The 25,699-nt window shown below is 40.0% G+C and overlaps 2 protein-coding genes across 3 annotated transcripts in view; one reads left to right on the forward strand and one right to left on the reverse strand.

Moving 5' to 3' along the window:
- The window catches only part of si:dkey-49n23.1 (semaphorin-3D), a 136,888-nt gene that overhangs the window by 94,305 nt on the left and 16,884 nt on the right, over nucleotides 1-25,699 (reverse strand). The gene's annotated exons all lie outside the window — the stretch shown is intronic.
- LOC148102870 (uncharacterized) lies at nucleotides 9,680-23,869 on the forward strand. 2 transcript variants are annotated; one of them, XM_087841127.1, is made up of 8 exons: nucleotides 9,680-10,678; nucleotides 12,615-12,663; nucleotides 13,122-13,165; nucleotides 14,067-14,210; nucleotides 17,409-17,522; nucleotides 18,846-18,999; nucleotides 21,389-21,652; nucleotides 22,420-23,869. In XM_087841127.1, the coding sequence occupies exons 1-8, from the start codon at nucleotides 10,613-10,615 to the stop codon at nucleotides 22,644-22,646; spliced, it is 1,062 nt and encodes a 353-aa protein (XP_087697253.1). In that variant the 5' UTR covers nucleotides 9,680-10,612; the 3' UTR covers nucleotides 22,647-23,869. The 2 variants fall into 2 exon arrangements, with proteins under 2 accessions (XP_087697253.1, XP_087697252.1); XM_087841126.1 differs by lacking the exons at nucleotides 9,680-10,678; nucleotides 12,615-12,663; nucleotides 13,122-13,165; ... (1 more) ...; nucleotides 17,409-17,522; nucleotides 18,846-18,999 and adding an exon at nucleotides 19,183-20,871.

The following is a 25,699-nucleotide window of genomic DNA, read 5'->3' on the forward strand; positions in this document are numbered from 1 at the left end:
CCATAATTTAAAAAAAGCTTGGATGGCGACGGCTAAAACCTTCAATTAGAAGCTTTGGAAACAAGTCTGCAAAACAATGGATGGTGTCACCGTGGCTACTGGTTTAAACGTCTATTATATGAGTGTATCCCTTATAGTCAGCAGGCTCCAGAAGTCACAGCCCTTTCATTTTTGGATCATCTGGAACAGCTGAATCAGCTTTACAGTCTTCTGGTTTAATGTGGCACAGCACTGTGTACACTTCAGTTTCACAGGATAAACTACAAGTCCAACAGAGCCATTTAGCAATTAACATAAAATAACAAAGCATTTATTTTCTCCATTTGAATCAGTAGCTTGAAGAAAGTAGTTTAACTCAGCAGCGTGTTACAATTCAAAGAGCTGCGATTAAAAATGGGCACAGCGGTGTTTCAGCGCACGTTAAAGTGATGAAAAGGACCAATGTGGAAACATTTATGGCCCAGTTTAACGCTGATGTGGAGCGAGAGGAGGTTCTGTGCCCCTGTGATGTTAGAAATATAACGTTAAATCAAACTAATGGCGAACAGTTCCTCCATTTCCTCACAGCAGTAATTAAATTCAGTTAAGATTCATTCCACAGCATAACCCGCATTCCTTCAAACTCTTGATAAAACACCAACAGCACTGAATATAATGTGCACAAACATGTCCAGTAAGTGGAGGGGACTGTAATTACTGCAAGTCCTTCTGACTTCCTGGTAGAAAACAATGAACTAATAGCTTGTTGATGACCGAGGAACTCAATCCCGCTGTCTCTAATCAAACTCCCTCACACGCTGTTGTTGTGCAAAAGTTTGAGATGCTTTGATTCTTATCGTCATCTGAGCAATTTTATAATGTCTGCAGGTTAAAGATGTGGCGTTACAGACTGCTGGGAAAATATTCTGCCTCATTGGCTGCTTGGATCGGTGTAGTCTCACTTTTTGGGTCACAAACTAAACGTAACCTAACTATAATATTAATCAGCTGCTGGATCAATAGCTCTGCCTTCATTTCTGCTGACCCTGTATAATTCCTGCTATGAAGAACTTTATCCACAAAGTTCATGTTAATGAAATGTCCACCATCCAAAACAAATAGATTTAGCTTACAGCGAAACGTTATAAACTATTGGAAAGCTCAGAGTTTGGGCTCTGGAAGCAGCCTGGTCAGCCTGAATGGCGTTAGCAAACAATTTCACAGTAACCAGAACACATATTTCTACCTGGCAACTGGAGGTTGCCAAATAGTTGCCAGCAGGTCTCTAGGCCTGTGTGATCGATCGCAACAGATTTGCTGAATCCATCTACTGTATTTTTTGGACCATAAGGCGCATCAGATTATAAGGCGCATTAGGCGAAACAAAATCAGATCAAACTTTACTCAACTCATTCTTCTTGCTTCCTCCACTTCCGTACCATTGACTCATTAATGTTTATTTTTCTCTCACAGCTGCTCTATTCCCATGTTGTTGCAGTATATTAATGACTAACCTCGTATTGTGGATGGATTATCTCAGTTGTTCTCCTGACTGAAGTTTGGTCCGTTTACAGCATCCTGCCATGCGATTGCATTTCACTGTGTTTATGTTATGCTAACATAGCTGTGTAGCTAGCGAGCACGCAGCACATCATTATATACCAACTAGCCCAACTTCAGTAACCCTACAAACGTCACTGCTGTTTAGTTTTCTGTCTTCATTTATGTTGGAAGTGATAGCAGAGCTGTACGTTTGAATTTTTCAGAAATCTCTCAGTCAGAACATGCTATATCATGTTTAGGTGGAAACTAGCGAGCTAACTTCCTGCTAACTTCTAACTCCGCTGAATTTAATAAATCCTGTTTTCATGGATGCCTGGATGTTAAACTTGATTGTTACACCTGGTAAAGCAGCAACGCTGATCGTTTTATTAAAGATGAAAGAAATTAGACAGTTTGGTAAATGGACTGGTTCTATTATATAGCGCTTTTCCACTCTTCTGAGCACTCAAAGCGCTTTACACAACTTGTGCATTCACCCATTCACTCAAGCACATTTACTTAGTGCCTCCTAACTAACATTCACACCCATATTCATACTCCGATGGACGCATCGGAGAGCAATCTATGGTTAGTATCTTGCCCAAGGATATTTGGCATGCAGACTAGGGGAAGCCAGGAATCAAACCCCCAACCTTCCGATCAGCAGATGACCGGCTCTACCGCCTGAGCTACAGCCACCCAGTTAATAGTTTGCAACTCTCAGTGATGCCGCAGTGTTCATTTGACTTTGGGACCTGAAGCGGACGGAGTTTAAGATTCCTCCGCGAGGCTCCTGATACGGTAGCCGTAATGCTCCAACAATCCATCAAGCGGTGCGGCTTCATAGCTTAGCAAAGTCGTACTAAAACATTTTTGACAGATTTTTGAGCGCTGTGTACCACATAAAATCGGTTCAAGGTCAGTAAGCACAACCAGAGTTCATACATAAGGCACGCCAGATTATAAGGCGCACTGTCGATTTTTGAGAAAATTAAAGGATTCTCAATGCGCCTTATAGTGCGGAAAATACTGTAACTTTTCAATACAGAACACAGTACAGACCTTATACATCTCAGTATAAGTCAAGGGGCTGCTTGATTATGGCAAAAATCAAATTCACAATCATCTCAGTCAATATGAGATAAATCAGGTCATCTGAAAGTAAATTGAGGAGATTCAACACAAACGTGCAGGATAGAAAAACGGCGTCCAGCTTGACCAGAACCGTCTGGGACATCTACACAGAATTTTGATTTTGTGTCAACTTCAATTCATTTCAAGATCAATTTCATTCCTTAACTGCTAATCCAAATAAAGTAGGAAAGAAGCTGGTGAACGGCGGCACAGGACAGGTCGCAATCGTAAACATGGAACCATCCTGATCTGACCATGAAACATCGTCCGTCCCTGTGCCTGGTTCAGCCAGATGCTTCTTCCAGTTAAAAGGAAGTTTTTATTAATCCTCAAGGAAATTATATAAAGTACTTTGATTGTGATTTCTCCCACTTTCACCGAGTGCTTCTCATAAAGCGTTGTTTGACTGGTTTGATTGCTGGTTTTCTCCTGACTACTGGAGGCTCTTTACTTACAGGATGAAGAGCCTCGAGTTAGCTGTTGTGATGATTTGGAGCTATATAAATAAACATGAACTGAACTTGACATGAGCAGCTCTGTTTCTCTAAGCAATACCTCCTCTTCTTCACAGAGAAAAAAAAGAACTTTCAAACAGTAATTTGGGCTTAAAGCTATTTACTTTTTCCAGTTTTCAAAGCAGAGAATGAAACAGAGGAGCTTTCATTATGAGATTCTTCCCCTGCGTTAACTAAAGCACTTCCAGATAACATGTCTTAGTGGCAACACGCCCTGAGGTGATCTGTGCGGTTGTATGTATGTGAGAGAGCCAGAAAATGCAGAGATCACATTAAAGGTTATTTTAGTCTAACACAGTAAAATACCAGCTCCTGTTCGAGGGAGACGTGGATCTCGGTCTCATTAGGGGACGATGTTCACATGTGTGAGAAGAAAAGAAGACTAACACAGCTACTGTATCCATAAGTATCCATAAGTATTAGTATTAACTTTTTGCGACTTCACTTCTCTGTAGCTCAGTTTGTGAAATTCTTGAAAATGTTTGACTCCCAGCTGATCTTTGCAAGGCTTCACCTCAGCTAACTGGAGTCCCTGAACTGGACCTCTCTGCATTTGTGGAGCATTTTAAAGCAATTATCTGACAAATTATATGCCCTGCTGTGTGGTATGGCCTGTCAAAGTCTGGGCTCCAGCATTAGTGAGTGACACTTTAGCATTTCATTAGTCTGTTACTTAGCACCAAGTAGCATGTCTGCAAGTTGCAACCGTATACTTTGTCAACACAGTCTGCTAAGCTTAGGTGACACGTTCACACTCAACCCTGAGGTGTAAAAAATGGCCACTGAAAGCAAACTGTGGAGCTGACGTGTGCGCTTCAACACCACAAAAACTCAAGTGTAGACTTTCAGTTTTAAATTTGAGGATTTAACAAAAGTATTGCATTAACCTTTCATTGTAATGCTTCACAATGCAAGTGTGAAACTACGAAACGTCCAACATGATGCAGACAGTCATAGTGTCACTGTCCCTGTGGGCAGCTTCCACCAACACTGCAAACTTTCTTACTCATTTTGCACTTCAGCTTTTTTTCTCTTCACTTGATGTATTTTTTAAGACCACACAAAATGTGGAACTTCTTCTCACAGTGTGAACAAACAGAGTTATGAAAAAGTTCCTGCGGTCTGAAATCGATTTGTGTTGCCCATGAGCCAGTAATCATGCATTTCTAGTAACCGCGCACACATCCTTTAGCTTTCTGTCCAGCAGTCAGCAGCAGGAAACAATGGGCTCTAAAATAAAGTATTTTATGTCAGCTACATTGTGCTGCTGTAAGTCAAATAACCATTTCCCCTGAGGATATGGAAACACAAAGAGTTTGTTTTGTGTGTCTGTGTCTATGTACGGACTTATGCACACAAAGAAAAGCCTGGTGGGCAGCTGGCTGTACTGTACAATATATGCAGGACAATTGAAGACATGACCACGACACTGGTCTCCGTTTGGACGCTGTAATGTAAGCAGCACGTGAGAGGATGAGTCTAAACATGTACGTGGGTTCTGCATATCACAATTTTGCTTTTAAAAAAGCCACGGCAACCCCGTCATACACAACAAGGCCAGAAATGAACATTACGGAGCATTTTCCATTTCAGTGGAAGGATTGTAAGCATTGCATCGGGCCAAAACTCGACACATCTGTACCACAGCTGGAAATGAAGAGCAGACAGTTTCCTGAAGTGGCTGCACTGACGGAAAGACACAGTCAGAAACAGTATGAGGTAAGTAAGGATGATCCGAAGGCAAATAAAATAATCTGCGCTCAACATTTTTGGCGCCGTAGTCTGATAATGAGGCAGGAGAGCTAATTTGGTTTCACCCCGTTCTTTTCCTGGTATTCATTTCTGTTTGAGAAAGACTTATTCTCCCAGCCGAGGTGGAGCCGAGGTGGAGGTCTGCGATCATGCGTGTCTTTTTAGCAGAATTACACAAAGACTTCCAATGTGCGCTTCCAACTCGGTCTCGTGCCAGTTTGTGAAACGGTGCCGGGCGCTAATCTGTTCGCTCATGTCTCTGGAAATGAAGGATCCCTTATTTCCCTCCCTGTCTGGTTTCGAGTGAACTGAGGTGTCGACATGACTTTAATATTTTCCACCTTCAAAGGGAAAAAGATAACAGTGGGTGTGACGTGACTCATTACACCACTCACGCCAGAAATAATGCGATGAGTCTTTTTCATTTTTTCACACTTTGTATTATAATAAGAAAAAACATGCTGACTACAGAGTGAATCAATGTACTTAAAGTTATGTACACAAAGTTATGGTTATTTCACATTTCAGGGCTGAGCTCAGGCTCATATTTATCAAAGCTCAGTGGGCTAAAGTTGGATATTAATGTCTAAATGACTAATAACTACAAACTGCCGATATATCTGCATCTCAGCACCGTCCACGACGGTGCTTTATTCATCAGTGCTTAACACTGAGGAAACACGCAACGTCTCCAGCTACAAAGTACAAAAGAATAAATTGTAAAAAATAAGATGTTCTAATAATTTTACTTCACGTGCCCAAATAAAAGTCTGACCCATCCAAAAAAGTGTAATATCATCAGGTTTCTTACTGTCCGGGCCTCTGAGAGTGTGTGTGTGTGTGTGTGTGTGTGTGTGTGTGTGTGTGTGTGTGTGTGTGTGTGTGTGTGTGTGTGTTCTTGTTTTTCCTACCGGGTGGGGACTTGACCCTAACTACACACCGACCCGTGGGGACTCATTTCACCGTGGGGACCTCACTTGAGGTCCCCACGGGCACAGGCCTACCAATAGCTCTAAAACAGTATTTAAAGATGGCTGGTGAAGTTTTCTAAGAAGGTCCCCATGTGGTCAATTTCCAGACAAAATGTGTGTGTGTGTGAATTCAAGTGACCCTAATGGTCACACAGCGTTATTGCAGTCCCCATTAGGTTTGGTGTTCTGGAACTGTGCGTAGTCATTTGTTGACTCTATAGCGCCCCCTATTGAACAAGACCAGTATTATACTTTGAAAATGTATTGTAAAAAGTTTCTTTTTTTTTAGCAAAGATAGACATTATTATATAAATATGTATATATAAAGTAATTGCAAACATGCTCTGTTATTAATTAATGTAAATTTTAATATTAAAATATATTTGCAGTTCACTTATATATGAACAGAAATAAATATTTTAAATATTTTCAAGTCAAATTAATTATGGTAAGTAACTCAGTGAATAATTATATTGTTTCAGTGAAACTATTAAAACACAATTTTTGAAAAAGGAAATAAAGTAATGATGATAAATAGGGCATTAAAAAACATTAAAAATAAAAATAAAGTAAAATACAGAAGTAGCAGTAAAATACATACAGTATGCAGATGAAGGTATGGGGGTATTTGATACACTGCTCATAAATTAGAGGAACTCTTTGTAAACATCAGATCTCATTTGGAAATAAACATCATGCTGGATATCCATACTGATATGGAACGGGTAATGAGTTAGGAGCAAAAGGATTCTACATCAGTTGATGGTAATTAAAATAATCAACCTAATCCAGAGTCACCAAGAAATTAAACTGAAAAGCTGATGCAGCAGGCTAGATCAATTTGCTGAAATTGGTCATTGCAGCAACTCAAAATGGTACTCAGTAGTTTGTATGGCCCCCACATGTTTGTATGCATGCCTGATCATTTTGGGGCATGATCCTTATGACATGACACATGGCGTCAAGGATTGTCTCCTCCCAGATCCTGACCAGAGCTTCACTGAACTCCTGAAAATTTTGAGGGGCAACCCTGCTGATGTAAGATGGAGCAAAACATGATGTCTCAGAGGTTTTCTATTGGATTTAGGTCAGGTGAGCATGGATGCCAGTCAGTGGTATCAATTCCTTCATCCTCTAGGAACTGTCTCCATACTCTTGCCAGGAGACATTATCATGCACCACCTAACCACAAATGTCTGCATAAACCTTCATCTCACTGCCAATGTTAAGCTACACTACCACTACAGTTATTCTGTACACATCTTGCTTGCAAGAAGCATGTAAGCATACAGTCGCATTCAAACACTAACAATGCGCTGCTCATTGTGATCACTGTGTACAGTGATTATTCTGCCCTCGCACTTAACCAGGCAGATAGATAACCATCATCTCATGAAGAAAAACCACTCTGTTCTTCCTTTCTGGTTGTTTATTTCCAACTGGATGCAAGGCATCCAGTTGGAAATATTTATACAGTTTAAACATTTATACAATTACAAGATGCTATTGTAACCAATACGTCTACTCACCAAAGAATGAGTGAAGCAATATGGATAACAGCAGACGAGAAATTTATTTAGGGTCTGATGGCAATTTACCATCTGTGTCCAGCACTTTAAAGGATTGATGGACTGGAGCACATACGTCCTTAACATACCCTCTTAAACATCAGCTTGACACTGATACATCAAAGGAAACTTAACCGACTCTAAGTGCAAATGTTTCAACCTGAACAACTTAAAACTTCCCTGGGATACAATGTAAATAAAGACAAGAAGAAGAAAAAAAAGAAAAAAATATTTTCATCAATAGCCACTTCTCCTAATCAGGAGACAAGTGAATATATTGTGTAATGGGTCTTTTTTCTCAGTCCTGGGGTTGTAACACCACAACCTCCTCAGTCTGTAATCAGAGAGTGTCTATTTGACAATACCCAAAATGTCTTTGGATAGTCTTTGTGAATGCAAAAAGAAAAAAACAAAACAATGGTGTTAGCTGGCCAGCAAAATAAAGATAGTGTATGGCACTGAGTGCGTGTGTGTGTGTGAGTACTTCAGTCCAAATAATCGAGGTCCGGATGGATGAATGGATGGCAGCCGCCGGTCCTTTAATGGCACCAGCGAGACAGCACAGTATTAAGGCAGCACAGTAGCGAGGCGTCTGGCAGTCGAACAACGAACAATAGTCTTTTTTTAAGGCTACTGCAGAAGGAGATATTCCCCGCTAGCTCACCCAAGCTTGCTCTCTGGCACAGCTACAAGCCATGTGAGCTCGTAGCCCCTCAGTGACATATGAACTTGGCTACCAACGTCCGCTTAGCATGGCGGCTAATTGTCGAGCTTGCTAGCTTATCCCCAATTAGCAGTTAGCACCTTAATAACCATTACTACACATCACATCATAGCAAACACATGATAACACATGGAATAGTATAATATACATACGAAAAAGATTTTTACCTGACAGGAGAACGAACAATAGTCTCTTTTTAAGGCTACTGCAGAAGGAGATATTCCCCGCTAGCTCACCCAAGCTTGCTCTCTGGCACAGCTACAAGCCATGTGAGCTAGAAACGGGGTAACTATGTGAGAATGCTGCTTGTAGACTACAGTTCAGCATTCGACACAATAGTGCCCCATAGACTGTTCACAAAGCTGAGGGATCTTGGACTTAACAACAGTTTGTGTGCATAGGTGCTGGACTTCCTTACTGGTAGATCGCAGGTGGTGAAGGTGGGTAAGTGTGTCTCTGACAGCATCACTACCAACACAGGAGTGCCACAGGAGTGCGTACCCTTTTCCACTACATACTCCCTCTACACCTCTTGATTGTGTGGCCACTCAAGGCTCAAACACCATCGTGACGTTTGCTGATGATGCTGTGGTGTTGGGCCTCATCTCCAACAACGATGAGACAGCCTAATGAACGAGGTGAAGAACCTGGCATCTTGGTGCAGAGAAAACCACCTCCAACTGAACGTCTGCAAGACCAAGGAGCTGGTGGTGGATTTTAGTAGGAGAAAGCAGCAAGACTACAAGCCCCTGGCCATCAACGTGGAGAGGTACTATTCAAGTACCTTGGGGTTGACATCTCCTTAGACCTGACATGGACTGCTCACAGTCCAAAAGGGCTAGGCAGCGCCTGTATCACCTGAGACAACTGAGAAAGTTTTGAGTCTCTCCAGGGATCCTTAGGACTTTCTATTCGGGCGATGTGGAGAGCATCCTCACACAGAACTTTACATCCTGGTATGGGAACAGCTGTGTTCAGGACGAAAAGCCCTTCAGAGAGTGATCTGTGTGGCAGAACACTGCTACAGGTCTGCTCTCCCTTCCCTACAGGACATCTACAACAGGAGATGTAGGTCCAGAACAGCTCGGATTTTTAAGGACTTGTCCAGGACTCCTACAAATAATCCAGCACATTACACCATGGTGTAAGATGCTAGCAGGCAGGGTGTACATTTGAATTTTTTTAACCAAGTAACTCATGAGATGCCAACATCAGGCAGAATGAGCATAAGCTTCAGAAATACCAAGGGCTATGAGAAGAGCTAGGAAAAAGTGTGGAGGGAAAAGGCAACGGTGGTCCCTGTGGTAATCAGAACCCAGTGACCCCCAAACTGGGGTAATTGCTCCAGATTTCAGGAACAACATCCAAAACATCTAAGATACCACATAGGACCCTGATTCTCACAGACCTCTGGTAAAGGCCCCAACTTTGAAGGAAAAAAGACTATATATATGTGTATATGCAGGCCAGCTGACAGATCTGGGTGGGCCCGGGACAACGCTGTCAGCTCAGTTTCTATTATTCTCTTTGGTTTTTGCAATTGCTGCAGATCACTGAGGTAAGGAGTTGCCTTGTCATATAAGGCTTTAAAAACAATTACAATCACATTTGCATTATCCTCTATTCACCTGTTGTGTCATCCACTATTGTTTTTGGTTTTTACAATAAACTTAGTTTACCATTTATTGAAACCTGCCTGGCATAACTTTTGAGTCCACACAATTCTGTCCTTCACAATAATACCTGTCTAGTGATCACAATGGTTGGTAGTAGTTGATTGGTTTACATTTTTGCATTTTTTCTATTATTTATTCATTCCTGCATTTAATTAATTTTGCTACTGCTTATATTTTGTCTACATTTCAACTCAACAAATATCAGTTAGGAAATTGCATTTCTAATTAAGCAAGTAATGTGTGGATTCATCTCTACTCAGCAATCATTAATATATTACACAGATCCTGACATTTGAGGTCCCCACTTTGACCATGCCCATACCCCACCCACCTACTGTCTACTGCAGCACGTCAAGATGGCGGAGTGACAGTGCAGTTTGTATGCAGAGTTTCATACATCTACAGTCTGACATTTTTATTTCAGTTATTTTTTAACGTACATATTAAACCAATTTCAGTTCAGAAATTGTATTTCTCACTTAGCAGGTAATGTGTAGAGTCATTTACTTCGTTCTCAGCAATTTACACATATCTTGACATTTGAGGTCCCCACCTTGACCATGCCCATCCCCCCACATAGATGGCCGAGTGACGTTGTACTTTGTTTTAACACACCAATGACCCGTCAGTGTCCGGTGCGGTATGTGTAAGAATCAGCGGAGTTAATCTGGTGTGCGCCTCGTCCCAAATCAAGCGCTCCTTTTGTGATCACCACACCTGCTCTCCTTTGGCGCAAAGACAGACGACAGACATGCTTCAGACAGCAAGCACGTGCGATATGCGGAGTACAGCTAGCTGTGCAGCATTAACCAGAATGGTAAGTTTTGACTTATGTCACATTATAATATTGTGCTTTTGGGTTAATTTGTGTCGCGTTTGCACATTATATTAACACACAAAGTGTCGTGTGCAGCTGTAACTTAATGGTATGACTTGATGGTTAGCTAATGTTAGCTAACAACGATGCTAACTGAGTTGCTGTTAAATCTTGGTCTGCCTATGCTTTTGTCAAGTAAAATAAGTTTAAAACGGTGTAACAATTGGCTGTAAAAATACTACGGACTGTGGTGATTTTTATTTTAATGGATATATAGTATTTTCAAAATGAATTTCTGTTATTGGTACTTAGTTGCTACGAAATACTTCGCTTCAACACAGTGTTACATTACACAATCTACACCGTTACAGTAAACTGTTCAAACCAAACCATCAAAATATACTGTTTTATTGTCTTGATATTTAAATTTATACTAAAACTGCAATGGTGTTACGGCTGTAGTTGATCCGCGATCCCTTTATATCGCTCTGCACAGATGCGCGTATATGCACGGATTAATTCAAAATTGTAAAGCTTCAGCATCATACATCGTGTTTTAGTGGAACGACTACTATTTAAAGTAGATTTAATGTTTCTCTACCTCGTCTTAGAGCTGCAGTGAAAAGATACCATGTAGGAGGGTTATCACGTGAACGGCGCATAACCGTGACCGTCATGGTCAGCGGAGGAACGTGAGCTGCCTCGCGCATTATTTGATAGTATGTGATCGGTGATCGGTGCACAGGTGATGAGGGACAAACCAGCTTGTATTTAATTAGCACATGAAAAGAGCAGTGAGTGAAATTAGCGGATGTGAGAATATAGTTGAGATTTCTGCTCTGTCCTCTGTCTGTGACCGAGGGCAGGGTTCAGCACGCGCACGCAGAGCGGGCAGCAGGCACAGAGAGAGCGTAGGTGAGCTGAGACTTTAGTTTGTGGGACCTGACGTGTTACTGCACACACGACAAAGGTTAAAAAAATTAAAAAGGTATTTAATAAAATGCTTCTTAAGGAGACATGCTGTCAGAATAATGATAACGCTGCGTCTGCATTCACCTACGTCACCAAGCTCGTTAACCACAACAAGCTTGTTTGTAAATTGTTAGGAACACGCTAAAACGAAAACCGACTGTATGTACATCTGTACTGCATCTATAATTTACTACACACTTTAAAATTGAGCTGGTTCTGGTCACTGTGTCTGACAACAGCTCTTAGACCAGGGGTGGGCAATTCCAGGCCTCGAGGGCCGGTGTCCTGCAGGTTTTAGATCTCACCTTGGGTCAACACACCTGAATCACATGATTAGTTTGTTACCAGGCCTCTGGAGAACTACAGGACATGTTGAGGAGCTAATTAGCCATTTAAATCAGCTGTGTTGGTTCAAGGACACATCTAAAACCTGCAGGGACACCGGCCCTTGAGGCCTGGAGTTGCCCACCCCTGTCTTAGACAATGAGAGCAGTCCCTCCCTCTGCCAGGTGTAGCATCCCTGCTCAGCCATATAAGAATGGTAATATATCACAGGACCACCCGTTCAAAACATCAACCTTGTATGTAAGGGAAAGAAGACGAAGCTATTGCTGTATTTTTTGATGATCTGTTACATCCCTCAAAATTCTAATAAATCACCATAGAAATTGTAGTAAAATATTTTCTGTCATTGTCCTGCTTTAATCATACATCAGAATTTAAGTTAGTAGCTTTGTCACTTGACTGTATATTGGCAATGACTGTACTTTCATAAACATTTCACAGACAGGGAAATATTAGGAAATGTTGTGGGTAATGATAACCACCATGACAGGCTATGATGTCACAAAGTAACATACATCAATATACTGCCAAATTGTACAACTGGAGCTCACTGAAGTACAGTGAAATTTGATTATGTTGGTCCTTAAAGTTTGACTAACTGTTTCACTTGTGCTGATAGGAGGATGGCCCAAGCTTTGCATCTACCAATGGCAGTGCTGAATGCACAGGTAAGAAAGCTCTGTGTTACCCTACATTTTGCTTTTTTTCTTCATTGTTGTTAAAACTGTAAATTGGCTTCTGTCATTTTTAAATTGCAAATTGTACAATTGGTTCCAAACCTGAATATATCAAATAAATGCAGTTAAAATTCTCATTGGGGTAGAACTGCAAATCACCAGAGAAATGAAAAGCTACAATTCAGATGTGTCTTCAGCAGATACTCTGCTGTCACTGTAGGTAAATAACATGAAATAATCATAATTGTTTTTTGTTAGAAATAATTTTATTTGGTGTAAGTAGAGGTTGTGCAACAACTATTCTTTTCCAATAAATTCAGCCTTTCAAGTGTTTAGGCTATTTTAAGGCAAAACTCAATATATTGTAAATTAAACACATTGCTCAAAGACCGTCTCAACTTGCTATTGTTATTTCATCTTGAACCAAGTCAATATTTTTAATTTTGCAGTTGCTGATGGGACAGATGCCTTTAACCCTGCACACAAGAAAGAGGTAGGATATGCCATCTTCTTTTGGTTCTTAAATGGACCAGTAAACCAGCTGTGCACTTAAACAGCTGTGATAGACATTGCACATTGTTAACGCTGACATACTCACTTTACATTATTATTTAAGGAGCAGTTTAGGGTTGTTTGAGTTCTCATCTACACCTTACACATTATATAGCTGTCAAGCCAATATTGCAATTAATAATCCATTAATATTGAAATTTCCACTATTCATTCAGTGTACATCATGCTAGAATGACTCTAAGAATGATTGCTGAAAATATCACATGCACACATTATGTTTTTGCCGTTGAAAATAAACATTCTGGGATTGTTTGATGTGTAATATGTTCAGTTCGTTCAGCTTAAAGTAAAGGTTAGACTGCAGTGTGTTCAGACGGTTAAATTGGTAGAAGGATTTTAAGTAGGCAAACTCCTCCAGTTTGGACCTCAATATAAAAGGTAGTAAATTAGTTTATGCACTGCAGATACATATTCATGATTTCTGATGTGATAAATATTCTTAGTATTTGTTTTAATGATTGTTTCCATATATTTTATTTATGTCAATATATGTACATCTTGTGATGTGAGAGCTAAGTGGAATCAAATCAAATTGTGGCCTTGATTTTTATGTTTTTTCTTAATTTTAATAAAAAAAATTACAAATGTCAGCCACATTAAAATGTTTGAGGACACCGTAAAAACAAATCATTCATTGTAATACAGTTGTTTATAATTAAATACAAGGTATGATTAGGCCTTGTCTCAGCAGTAAGGCTTCTTTTCGTAAGGCTTTTTGCTGTTTGTCATTCCCTCTTTGTTCTGTCTTTTGTCTCTCCACTACTATCTAATAAAGCAAAAAACAATAAAACAAAGGTTTTGATTTATTTCTTTGTTTGCAGGTTAAAAGTCGTGGCTTGCCTCGCCTCGAGAAACTCAGGAGACATCATAGTGTATGTGAGGAACGCTACGAGAGGGCACAAAGTAAAAGGTTAAACGACCAGAGGGAGAGGACCTTGTTTCTACACCGTAGCCTCAATACGAAGGTTAGTTGTAGTACTTCTTCTTTTGGATCCTCCTTTAAGGGGTCGCCACAGCGGATCATCTGCCTCCATCTCACTCTATCCCTAACATCCTGCTGTCACACGCTCTCTTGACTTGTTAGCACATCTCCATTTCTGTCTTTAATCACCCGAACCTGCTGCGCATCCTTTCCTTTTTTTTTTTTTTTTTTTTTTTTTTTAACGTGCTACATTTTAATGTACAGGATGCTGATGAGTAAGAAATTACATTGATGATGAGCTAGAATGCAGTATATTGCCTTTAATAGAGGATAATGGTGTGATGCCATGATGGGGAGGAAAGATCTGAAATGCAAAACCTATGAAGCTTTGTTAAAACTCAACAGAGGATGCAAACATAAGCAGAAGAGGATGCAGTGTGTGCACACTTACACACACAAACAGAGGAGGCAAAAGTGCAGAAGTACAGATACCTGGGGTAAAAATACTTCAGTAAAATTACTTAAGCAACTTTTATAATCAAATAAAAGTGAAATTGTACAGGCTCTGAAATGTAGTCAAAATAAGACATTAAAAATCTCCTTAAAGGACAATTCTACTAAATATTGTTTTCAAAGGTAACTGAATGTTGTGTAAAACAATATTGCACATATAATAAAAATGTTACACTGTAAATTCTAACTCTGATTAATCTACTTACTTTTCACAATCAGTGAAATCATAGAGGGTGACTTTGCCTCCTCAACTAAACAGTAAAATGTAGGTTTTTGTTAGTGTAAAGGATGTGATTGCCTGACCTGCTGCTCTTTGTGGATTTATATTCAACAAGATGTTAACAGTTTCACAGGCTACAATGTTTATACTATATTTACATTAGACAGTATAAAGCTAATTAATCTAAGCATCATCAGCTTATTTTTTTTTTTTTTTTTTTGCCTGTCCCATTTGGTTCTTTAGCCGTCAGAATTGTTGTCTGAAGACCAACAAGGATACCCAATGGATTTATTTTGCCAAATGGATCATCATGGCATTGCCGTATTGGTCCATTTGATCGACCTTTGTTTTTATTATTTATTTTATTTTCAGTTGTTACAGACGGGACAGACATGAATGAGGGATAGGAAAGGGAGAAAGAAAGAGGAAGGAAAAGAAAAACAGAAGGGGAGAGGGACAGTGAGAAAGGGGGGGGAAAAAAAATATCTCCGGGATCACCTGTTGATAGAAAAAGAGTAGAAAACAAGCAACAAAACAAAACAAAGCAACATACTATACACAACACCATCGCATTAATCTAGCTAAGTATAAACAGCAGCAAATACCAAATATTGAACGTTGTTGTGCAGCACGCAGGACAGACAGCGCACAATGTGCTTTGAAGTAGCAGCCAAGAAAGGTGTGATTCAAGTCTACGAACAGCGAACACCTGTGTGCACACCTGTGTGGATCGGCGCACTTGTATTCAAATGGTTTCCCCATGTAATGGTCTGCAAGAGGATGTAGAGAGCCATAGCCCTGTCCCCCAGGGCATGAAGCGCATCCTTTCCAGCTCAATCTCCGTCTAGCCAATCAGTACAAGTCCTTCCTTCAATCCTCACATACAACTCACTATAAGCCTTTTTCTTCATCTTTGCCACCTCTCTCTTGGCTGTACTCCCAATGCTCATGTCTACTTCCTTAATCTCTCTGACTATCACACTTTTTCTTTGCTAACCTCTTCATTTGGACATTTTCCTGTACTTCACAATACCATCAGGTTTCCTGTCATCTTTTCTCTGTCTAGAGGATACCCCAAGCGCTTTCTTAGCCGTTGCCCTCCCACTTCAGCTGTACTTTCCAAGTCATCTGGTAACTCTTCCATACTGCCCAACGCCTGTCTCAGCTCCGTCATGAACAACCGTCTTCCTTCCTCATTTTCCACCATTTAATTTTTGCCTCTGCCTTCACTTGCTTCTTTGTTGTTACGTCCAACTTCATCCTACAGACTGCCATATGATGCCGCTTAGCTACATTCTCCCCTGACACCACCTTACAGTCTCTCTTTTGGCAAAATCCACCAACATTTGTCTTTCTGCATTTCTATCCTTAACACAATACCTAACCAACAACTCCTCATCACCTCTGTTTTCTTCAACTACATGTCCATTGAAATCTACTCCAATCACCAGTCTCTCATTCCTAGTAAAACTCTCTACCACTTCATCTCACTCACTCCAGAACTCCTCTTTCTCGTCTACCTGACTTGGACTGGACTGATTCTTATATAGCGCTTTTCTACTCTCTCGGAGTACTCAAAGCGCTCTATACAACATGCCACATTAACCCAATCACACCCATTCTCACAAGCACTTTATCTATACTTAGTGCTATCTAACTACATTCACACACATTCATACTCCGATGGATGCATCGGAGAGCAACTTGGGGTTAGTATCTTGCCCAAGGATACTTGACATACACACTGACAACATTCAACATAGCCTCTCTCTTCAGCTCTACCACACTATTCGCATACTCTTCCTTCAGGATTATCCCTACTCCATTTCTCTTCCTATGAACACCCTAGTAGAACTGCTTGAATCCACCTCCAATGCTCCTGGCCTTGCTTCTCTTGCACCTGGTCTCCTGCACACACAGTTAATCTACCTTCCTTCTTTCCATCATGACTGCCAGCTCTCTGATATGTGTACTTATTGATTTAGGTATATTACATCTTGCAGTAGTATAGCTTAGATGTGCTACACTGAGTCACACAGAAGATGATTTTCATACGCTACAGTATGATTTTATTGCTTCACTTGCTTAGGTTGAGAAAGGTGATCATAGCAGTGTATTGTGGTGACAGCTTGTCAGACTGCTGATAATAAAATCTGCAGTTAAGTGCTTTATGTACAGTGCAGAAGCACAACGAGAAAGTAGTATTATGATAACTCAACATGCTAAACAGTGTAATACTCAGAAAGGTCTTTCCACCCTGCCGGAAAGTGTGAGCCTTTCACAATGACAAAAACAAACAAACCCTTGTTTAGAGTTTATATTTTGCTGGCCAAATCAAAACTGTGGCCCATCTTATCTGAAATTGACAACAATTGTGATATTGCTAGAGCAACTGCTGCAAAAATGCATTAAGACACATATTTACAAATCTGTGTTGTAGCAATAATTATTCTGTAATTTATATTAATCTGTAATTGTTATTTGTATCTTTTTCTGTTTACTTTTCAGATGGAACAGCAGTTGTCCAGTGACAGCGACAGTTCCATTATCATTAAACCCACTTCAGCTGATTCTGACATGGATACAAGTGTACCTGAGCTCAGAAGGACAGACAGTGTTATTGTAAGTTTATTCGTACAACTCCACTACAGATCTCAGATTTTTGTGCACAGAGCACAAAGTGAATAGACGGTAACCGTCAAATTTAAAACTAACAACTAAGTCTTGTGAAAAAATATAATAATAATAACTACCTCCTGTACAATCATGTCACCTTCTTGGATTACGAGCACGCCTTGATAGAACGACTGTAAGCTTGAGACAAGGGGTTTCTCATTTATCAATATTGTCAGGGACACTGATGTTTAATGTCTTTTCTGGTGTCTGAAGTTCAAAGGTTTTAGTGCTTCAAGTTCACAAAGGTTTTTAAGGTGTTACAGTAATAACAGTAGCTTAAATTCAATTAGCATTGCATTTGCATAGGTAGTAATGTATGATTGCATTTAGTTAGCAAAAAAAGATTTTAAGGAATAGCTTAAAGTACGTAATGACTTTTGTGATCAACTTTATATTCTGTATGTTCTCATAAAAGGTGATACATGTTATTTTTAAGCCTACGTATATTTTATCTGTGACACATTTTAAGTCTCTTTTGTGTAGTGAGACAACAGGATTCTTCATTGTGATAGGATCATTTGGATCATTATTTCTTGTGAGGTGGTTCCAAAATGCCCTTTTTATTGTTTATGCGTTATGACTAAAATTTATTTCTTTGAATTTGACAAAAGGAGCTCAACAAATGGCTGTCATGCTTTTGTCACCTACTAATTAAGCATTTGTCAGTCTCATCCCCTGACAATCCTAAAATGCAATGCACTGCTAAAATCTTCAGTTTACCTGGAACACAGTTGATACTTGAGTAGATACTATTCTACCTTACAAACATAAAAAATGGTCTTCAAAGGTAATTGATCCAGGTAAAAATTATATCATATATTTAAATAAAGAAAATCAATTTCTATAAACATTAGTGTATATATATACAAAAAGAAAACGAAGTTCAGCAATTTCCTAGAAACAGTGTTAGCTTAGAGATTACATTGTCCCAGATGTTTAAAACTAACCTAAGTGACTGTTAATGAGTGTGACATCACAGCTGTATTGACAGTCTTTGGGTAATGACAGCATATCCAGACAAAGCCACCCAGGGTTGTTTGGTAAATGTGATGCAGCAGAGGAAAGATTACTTAATATGACTAGTTCAAATTAAATTGTGACATGTGTGGTACCGTAAATGGTATTAATACAACTGTCAATACCAGTACAGCTGTTACAACTACTACTGTACTACCTCTGGTCTTTAAATGCTTGTGTGAGTGGAAAAATTTAACTATTTTCTTTCTTTCTTTTTTTTTTTTTTTTTTTTTTTTTTTTTTTTTTTTTAAGCTTACCAGACAAATGCTTGGATGCCCATCTATATCAAGTACTGACATCAGTGAGGAAGAATATGCTCCTCAAACTGCTGAAGAAAGTGCCAGTTCTGCAGAAAGTCTCATACAACACAAAAGAAAGAAGAAAAAAGCACGGAAAACTACTTCAGGTAACTCTCAGGAAGATGTCCGACAACTGAAGAGAAGGTGTACCCGAACTCAATGCAATTCCTCAAATTCAAATGCTAAAGAATCCTCTTCACTTGATGCAGAAGACACAAACACATCTGCTTCATTTGATGACACCAGAGAGTCCTCTTCACATGATTGTTCTGATGTGACGGTCATGACACTAAAGAAGAAGAAACATGGTGGCAGATTGTACAACAAAAAGTTCTACTGCAAGTTTTGCGGTAAACCTTTTAGCAAGATGGCACGCCATTTGCAATCAAAACACAAAGATAAACCAGAAGTGGCAAAAGCAATGGCTTTCCCAGTAGGGTCTAAAGAACGGAAAATACAGTTGAGTTTATTAAGAAATCAAGGAAACCGTGCCCACAATAATGAGGTGATTAAAAAAGGACAAGGAATGGTGATACCTCGTCAACAATCCAGTGTACCTGTGAAAGCCAGTGATTACTTGCACTGTATTAATTGTCAGGGTTACTTCAAGAGAAGGTCACTATGGAGGCACATGCAGAGATGTCATCTCAGCAGGAAGGTCAAAGGTTTAAGGCCAGGAACATCTAGAGTCCAGGCTACGTGTAAATATGCAGAGCCAGTCCCAGACAGTGTCAATGCACAATTTTGGAAATTGGTACAAGTCATGCATGATGATGAGATAACAAATGTTGTCCGCAAAGAGAGTTGCATACTGAAATTTGGGGAGCATCTTTTCAATAAGCATGGACATGATGTCACTAAACACGACTATATCAGACAGAAGATGCGTGAGACAGGGCGACTGGTGCTCCAAGGACAGAAAAATGGCAAGTTGAAAATGGTGTCTGATTTCTTTGTACCAGGTAATTTCCCTCATGTTATTGCAGCAGTGAAAAATGTTGCTGGCTTGAATGAGGAAACGAACACATACAAAACACCATCTTTGGCACTGAAGTTAGGCCACAATCTCAAGAAAATAGCAGATGTTCTTGAATGTGAAGCAATGATCGCTGGTGATGAGAATACTATTCGCAATGTAAAGGTGTTCAAGCAAATCTGTGACACTAAATGGAGTGAGTGCATATCTTCAAAGGCTCTCCGAAATCTGAGTGAGGCAAAATGGAATACTCCACAACTTCTTCCCTTTGCTGAAGATGTGAAGAAGATGCACCAGTATCTCAACATACAACGGACGGAGTGCCATACAAAGCTCAAGGAAGAACCAAATAAGAAGCACTGGGCAGAACTTGCAAAAATCACATTGTGTGAAGTGATTATCTTCAACCGTAGAAGAGAAGGAGAGGTTTCCAAAATGATTCTTAATGCGTTCACATTGAGAGACACTTCATTGACTCATCCAGATGTTGAATTGGCTTTAACTGACCTGGAAAAGAAGCTTTGTAGGCACTTCCAACGAATAGAGATAAAAGGCAAACGTGGAAGAAAAGTCCCCATACTCCTTACACCTGATATGATGACATCAATGGATTTGCTCGTTAACACTCGCCGAAATTGTGAAGTATTAGATGAAAATCCTTTCATGTTTGCGAGACCGAAAGCACTTACTCACATCAGAGGGTCAGATGTTGTTCGACAGATCGCGCAGAGCTGTGGAGCAAAACAACCAGAAGCGTTGTCCTCTACTAAATTAAGGAAGCACATGGCCACCATGTCCAAGATCCTTAACTTAAAAGACAATGAAATGGATAATCTGGCAGACTTCCTTGGCCATGATATTCGAGTGCATCGCGAATATTACAGACTGCCTGAAGGGACGTTACAGCTGGCCAAGATAAGCAAAGTCCTTATGGCCATGGAACGAGGACAGCTATCAGATTTCAAAGGAAGAAATCTTGACGAAATAAACATTGATCCACAAGGTAAAAAATGTGTTAATAAATTGTGTATTTAAAATCGAAGTATTTCAAAAATCATGCAGTATTATGCTGATGTAGTAGTAGCAGTAGCTAAGACTGTGCGTCCGTAAGCACGGTGGATGATAAGTTCTGTTCTTCCACATGGTCTACAAATGTTTTATTACTCATGAAAGCCTCAAATAGGAGACTGAAAAGGGCTCATTTGTAAAAAGCCTTTTCAGGTCATGTGTGAAATGAAACCCACCTGGTGGATACATTTGTGTTCTACCAACTTTCTGCAGACTGAAGAAACTCTCTGGCAGAGTAATAAAACACTTTAACCTAACAAGAAGTCCAATTGATGCAGTTTCTAGAAAACTTTATCTGGATGACTGACAACCTTCAGACAAATACGTATACATGTATACAGAGCTTTAACTACAGCTATCCTCCTCTCCCTATCCCCTATTGTGTGATACTTCTTAACATTGCTTAGGAGCAGTCTTAATGTTTTTTTCCAAATGGTTGCTGTGTTTCCCAGAGAACGTAGCTGTTGACAGTGATGCATCAAACAGTGAAGATGAGGATAACACGAATGTGACAGATGCTGCGTCATCTGCTGAGTCATCTGCTGCGTCATCCGCTGCGTCATCCGCTGCGTCATCCGCTGCGTCATCCGCTGCGTCATCCGCTGCGTCATCCGCTGCGTCATCCGCTGCGTCATCCGCTGCGTCACCCGCTGTGTCACCCGCTGCGTCATCCGCTGCGTCATCTGCTGCTTCACTCTTATCGACAAAATCTTCAGGTATGTTGCTAACTTGTGGATTACTCTGCTGTTGCTAAAGTATTACCATTAACATAAGGGCTATTACAGGTTAAGAACAAGAAAAAGATACCAGATGTAGGTTGCAGTCATATCATGGATTCACGCTATAACTTGTCAGTCTCTGTCACAAATGCAGCTGTGGAGGTAATGTCAGAGTCACATCATCACACCGGTGATGTCGGAACAGAGAACACATTATTGCAGTGTAGAACTGGATGACCAGCCCTTGTCCCATTAGTAATAGAAGATGTTGTGTTTTATCTTTAGTGTTTTCACACAGTCACAACACCCAGAGTGCTTCATTTACAGCAACTATGTTCATAGTTAATCTGCCAGTTGTGTTCTTTAAGTAAACTAACTAGTAAACTAGTAAGTAATTGAGAGGGAAGTTCTATTGACTGTCTCTTCTCACTGATAGTTTTATTTTTTTAAATTTATTTCCCACACTCTGTTCAAAAACGTAAAACATCATGTTACAACAATGTTTGACAAATTATTTATTTAAACATCAATTCTTTCATAGGTTGTTTACAGTTAAATCGCTGCAATGCATTATGGGCATTTCTTGTACTTATACTTGAGGAATACCAACAAGTACAAAGTATAGACCAAATGTACCTATAGCTTTTGATATACTTGTTGACATACTCCAAGTATCACATCTGGTCATAAGGGGAGTCATGTGATTACACACCAACTTCATGCTCTTCTTTTTGAATAACACAGTTACTGTCTACTTTATTCAGGGGCATCACAAACCACAAGAAGGAAGTGGACTGAAGCAGAAATAAAGGCTGTGGAGAAGACTCTAATGGAGTACATCAGCTCTGGAAAGGTTCCTGGGAAGGCAGAGTGTCTCAAATGTATTGAGACTTCACCATTAGCATTGAAAGAGAGACGTTGGGAGGGAGTTAAGTTTTACGTGAAAAACCGAATTGATGCTTTAAAGCGAGAGTCAGTGAAAAGAAGGTAAGAAGCTAATGTCAAACAAATGGAACATAAACAGCTTCAGTTACCGTTTAAAATTTTCTCATGTTTAGAGAAAAAAAAAGACAATTGTTACGGTGCTGGGTCGGGGACCCAGTGTTCTTTGTTATTATTGTGGGCTCATGTTTTGGTCCTTTTGCTCCTTGTGTTATGCTGTGACCCCTCTGTTCTGTGTCCTGTCATCCCTGCCTGTGGGCTCCCTCTGTTCCAGTTTAGTCATGTCCCTGTGTTAAGCCCATGTCTCTCAGTCTGTGTTTTCGCATTTGTGTGTTTTTTGTTTTACTTTGAAGTTCTGTGCCTCATGTGGATGTGTCTTGCTTTGCCCTCGTCTTTGTGATTTGTATCAGCTGTGTTCCTCGTGTGTTCTGACGCTCCTTGTTATTCCCCTGTGTATTATGTCGGCGTCTCCCTCAGTTCCGTGTCACATCGTACCCTCACCCTGCTGTGTTTCCGCCCGTGTATCCTGCCTGCTTTTTCCTCAGTTTGTATTCTCAGTTTAAGTTAGTTTGTGTTCAGCAATAAAGCTGCTTTTTCGGCTCACTTTCGTCTCCGTGAGTCTGCATTTTGGGTCCACCATTTCCTGCCCGTCTACACACAGCCATGACAGCAATGGTACATTAGTATTGAAAAGATTGTTTTCTTTGCTGTTCAGGTTAACTTTGAGCAGGGAGAGTTCTTTTTTAATACTGTATATCTAAAAGATGAGTTGGGAAGGTAAGCTCTTTAGTTGAAACATTTTTTTTTTTTATTGAAAGCAGAGGCCAGTGCACAAATTTTCCAGTGAACAAATACAAGGGGTAATGACAAAATAACAAAAACAATATAAAACTCAATAAATAAAAATATGTAGCAGAAACCATTCTCTGAAATCCAACCAGCACTTGAAAGCTTTTTCATTATACCAGCTTTGAATACTCTGGTTGTAAATTCCTATAAATAGACCCTCTAACTGTAAACGTGCAATAGTGTCACCTGGTGGTGGTTTGTGAAAAGACATAAAAGCTGTGTCCCCACCAGGTAGAAAAACCTGACAAAAATTGGATTTTGTAAATTTAACAAATTGTGGTACCAAAATAGATGTTTGATCCCTAAAAAAATTAAGAGTTCAAATAATGCCTTAATAATGCCTCTATTACATTTAGAAATGTTGTGTCCCCACGCGTAACCTCCTAGATGGAAGTCCCCACGTGGCTGGAAAAACGTGTGTGTGTGTGTGTGTGTGTGTGTGTGTTTGTGTTTACATGTCATTGTGGGGACCAAAAATTGGAATTTACTATGCTCGTGGGGACCAACAGTCCTTATGGGGACTGGACAGATGGACAGACTTTACTATTACCAGAACAATGAAATACAGCCATTGGCAGCTTATAGGTTTTCACATTCACATTATTTGGATAAGAGAATAAGATAAATAAAGACAAAATAAGTTTAAGAGGTATCTACACAGGGACCGTATGTAATACACAGGGACCGTATGTAAACACAGGGACCGTATGTAAACACAGGGACCGTTTGTAAACACAGGGAACGTATGTAAACACAGGGAACGTATGTAAACACAGGGACCGCATGTAAACACAGGGAACGTATGTAATACACAGGGAACTAATGTAAACACAGGGACCGTATGTAAACACAGGGACCGTTTGTAAACACAGGGAACGTATGTAAACACAGGGAACGTATGTAAACACAGGGAACTAATGTAAACACAGGGACCGCATGTAAACACAGGGACCGTATGTAAACACAGGGAACGTATGTAAACACAGGGAACGTATGTAATACACAGGGAACTAATGTAAACACAGGGACCGTATGTAAACACAGGGAACGTTTGTAAACACAGGGAACGTATGTAAACACAGGGAACGTATGTAATGCACAATAACATAAGTATCGAAACAAAGGATATGCACAAGTTATATACAGAAACAAAATATATAAATACATCTGCAGGTACAGTGTAACTCCTGGTCCCCACGAGTTTGAAGGCATTTTTGAGACTCACAATGTGGTTTTAGTGTCAGGCTTACAGTTGGGTTATGGTTAGGGTCAGAGTCAGGGTTAGGCATTCATTTTTCATGGTCAGGGTTAGGGGGAGGGGCTAGGAAAAGCTTTATGTCAATTATATGTCCCCACAAAGATATGAAAACATGGTGTGTGTGTGTTGTGTTGTGGTCACTTGGCGCCGGCTCCCAGGATTGCCCAGATGGGAAGGAAGCGCTCGGATTGGCAGAAATACTTTATTGTTGTCTCGATCCTGATAAGCGGTTATTAATTAGCCGACTGGACAAACACACTAATACAATAGAGTCCGATGGTGCTGCTGTAGGGAAGGGGAGGCTGTCTGTGTGCCAACTTAGACACACAACCAGATGGTCTGCAGATGTGTGTGTGTCTGTGTGCGTCAGTCTTTTGTTCACTGTCCAATACAAGAAGCTAATAAAGACAGAAGAGAGAGTGATGGTAAAAATGAATGGACAGCTGCATCGTTGCCTGCAGAGGGATCTTTAATTTTTGATGCTCTGAATGATTCCCATATCAACACTGATATTGGAGCGATCATTGTGATTGCATGCGTTTGACACACGTATTTTTCCTGCCACAGTTTTTAAAAAGCAGCACATCCAGATGACTTTAAACGACGTCCGCAGTGACTTGAAATCATAAAACAGCCTCTGCGCTCTACTTCAGGCCTTCAGCAGCAGTTTTCCCTCCTGAAAACGCAGCTTTTCCAAAGCAGCTTCCAGTTGGAAACCTGGCGCTGTAGTGTTTACAGTGAAAAACAGAAGGAAGTTGAATAAAACTGCATCTAATAAATCTGTTTATGTTCATTACAAAGAAAAGGCTGCCTCTCCTATGTATTAAAAAAAGCCTCTGAGGACTTATCAAAAAGAGCATGTCCAAGAAACTTTAAAGAATACAGAATAAATAATGAATCAATCATCAACAGAGTGATGAAATTCTTCAGAAACCGCAAAGCAAGAGATAACAAAAAGTAAAAAAAAAAAAATAAAGCCATGAAAATGATAAATA

Source organism: Neolamprologus brichardi, chromosome 5 (assembly GCF_056152115.1).
Source record: "Neolamprologus brichardi isolate AB-2024 chromosome 5, ASM5615211v1, whole genome shotgun sequence".
Classification (NCBI taxonomy): Eukaryota; Metazoa; Chordata; class Actinopteri; order Cichliformes; family Cichlidae; genus Neolamprologus; species Neolamprologus brichardi.

Coding starts and splice junctions, on each gene's coding strand:
- LOC148102870 (XM_087841126.1), top strand. CDS start 19,260: ATGGCACGCCATTTGCAATCAAAACACAAAGATAAACCAGAAGTGGCA. Junction 20,872..21,388: donor AATAAACATTGATCCACAAG/GTAAAAAATGTG, acceptor TGTGTTTCCCAG/AGAACGTAGCTGTTGACAGT. Junction 21,653..22,419: donor CTTATCGACAAAATCTTCAG/GTATGTTGCTAA, acceptor TACTTTATTCAG/GGGCATCACAAACCACAAGA.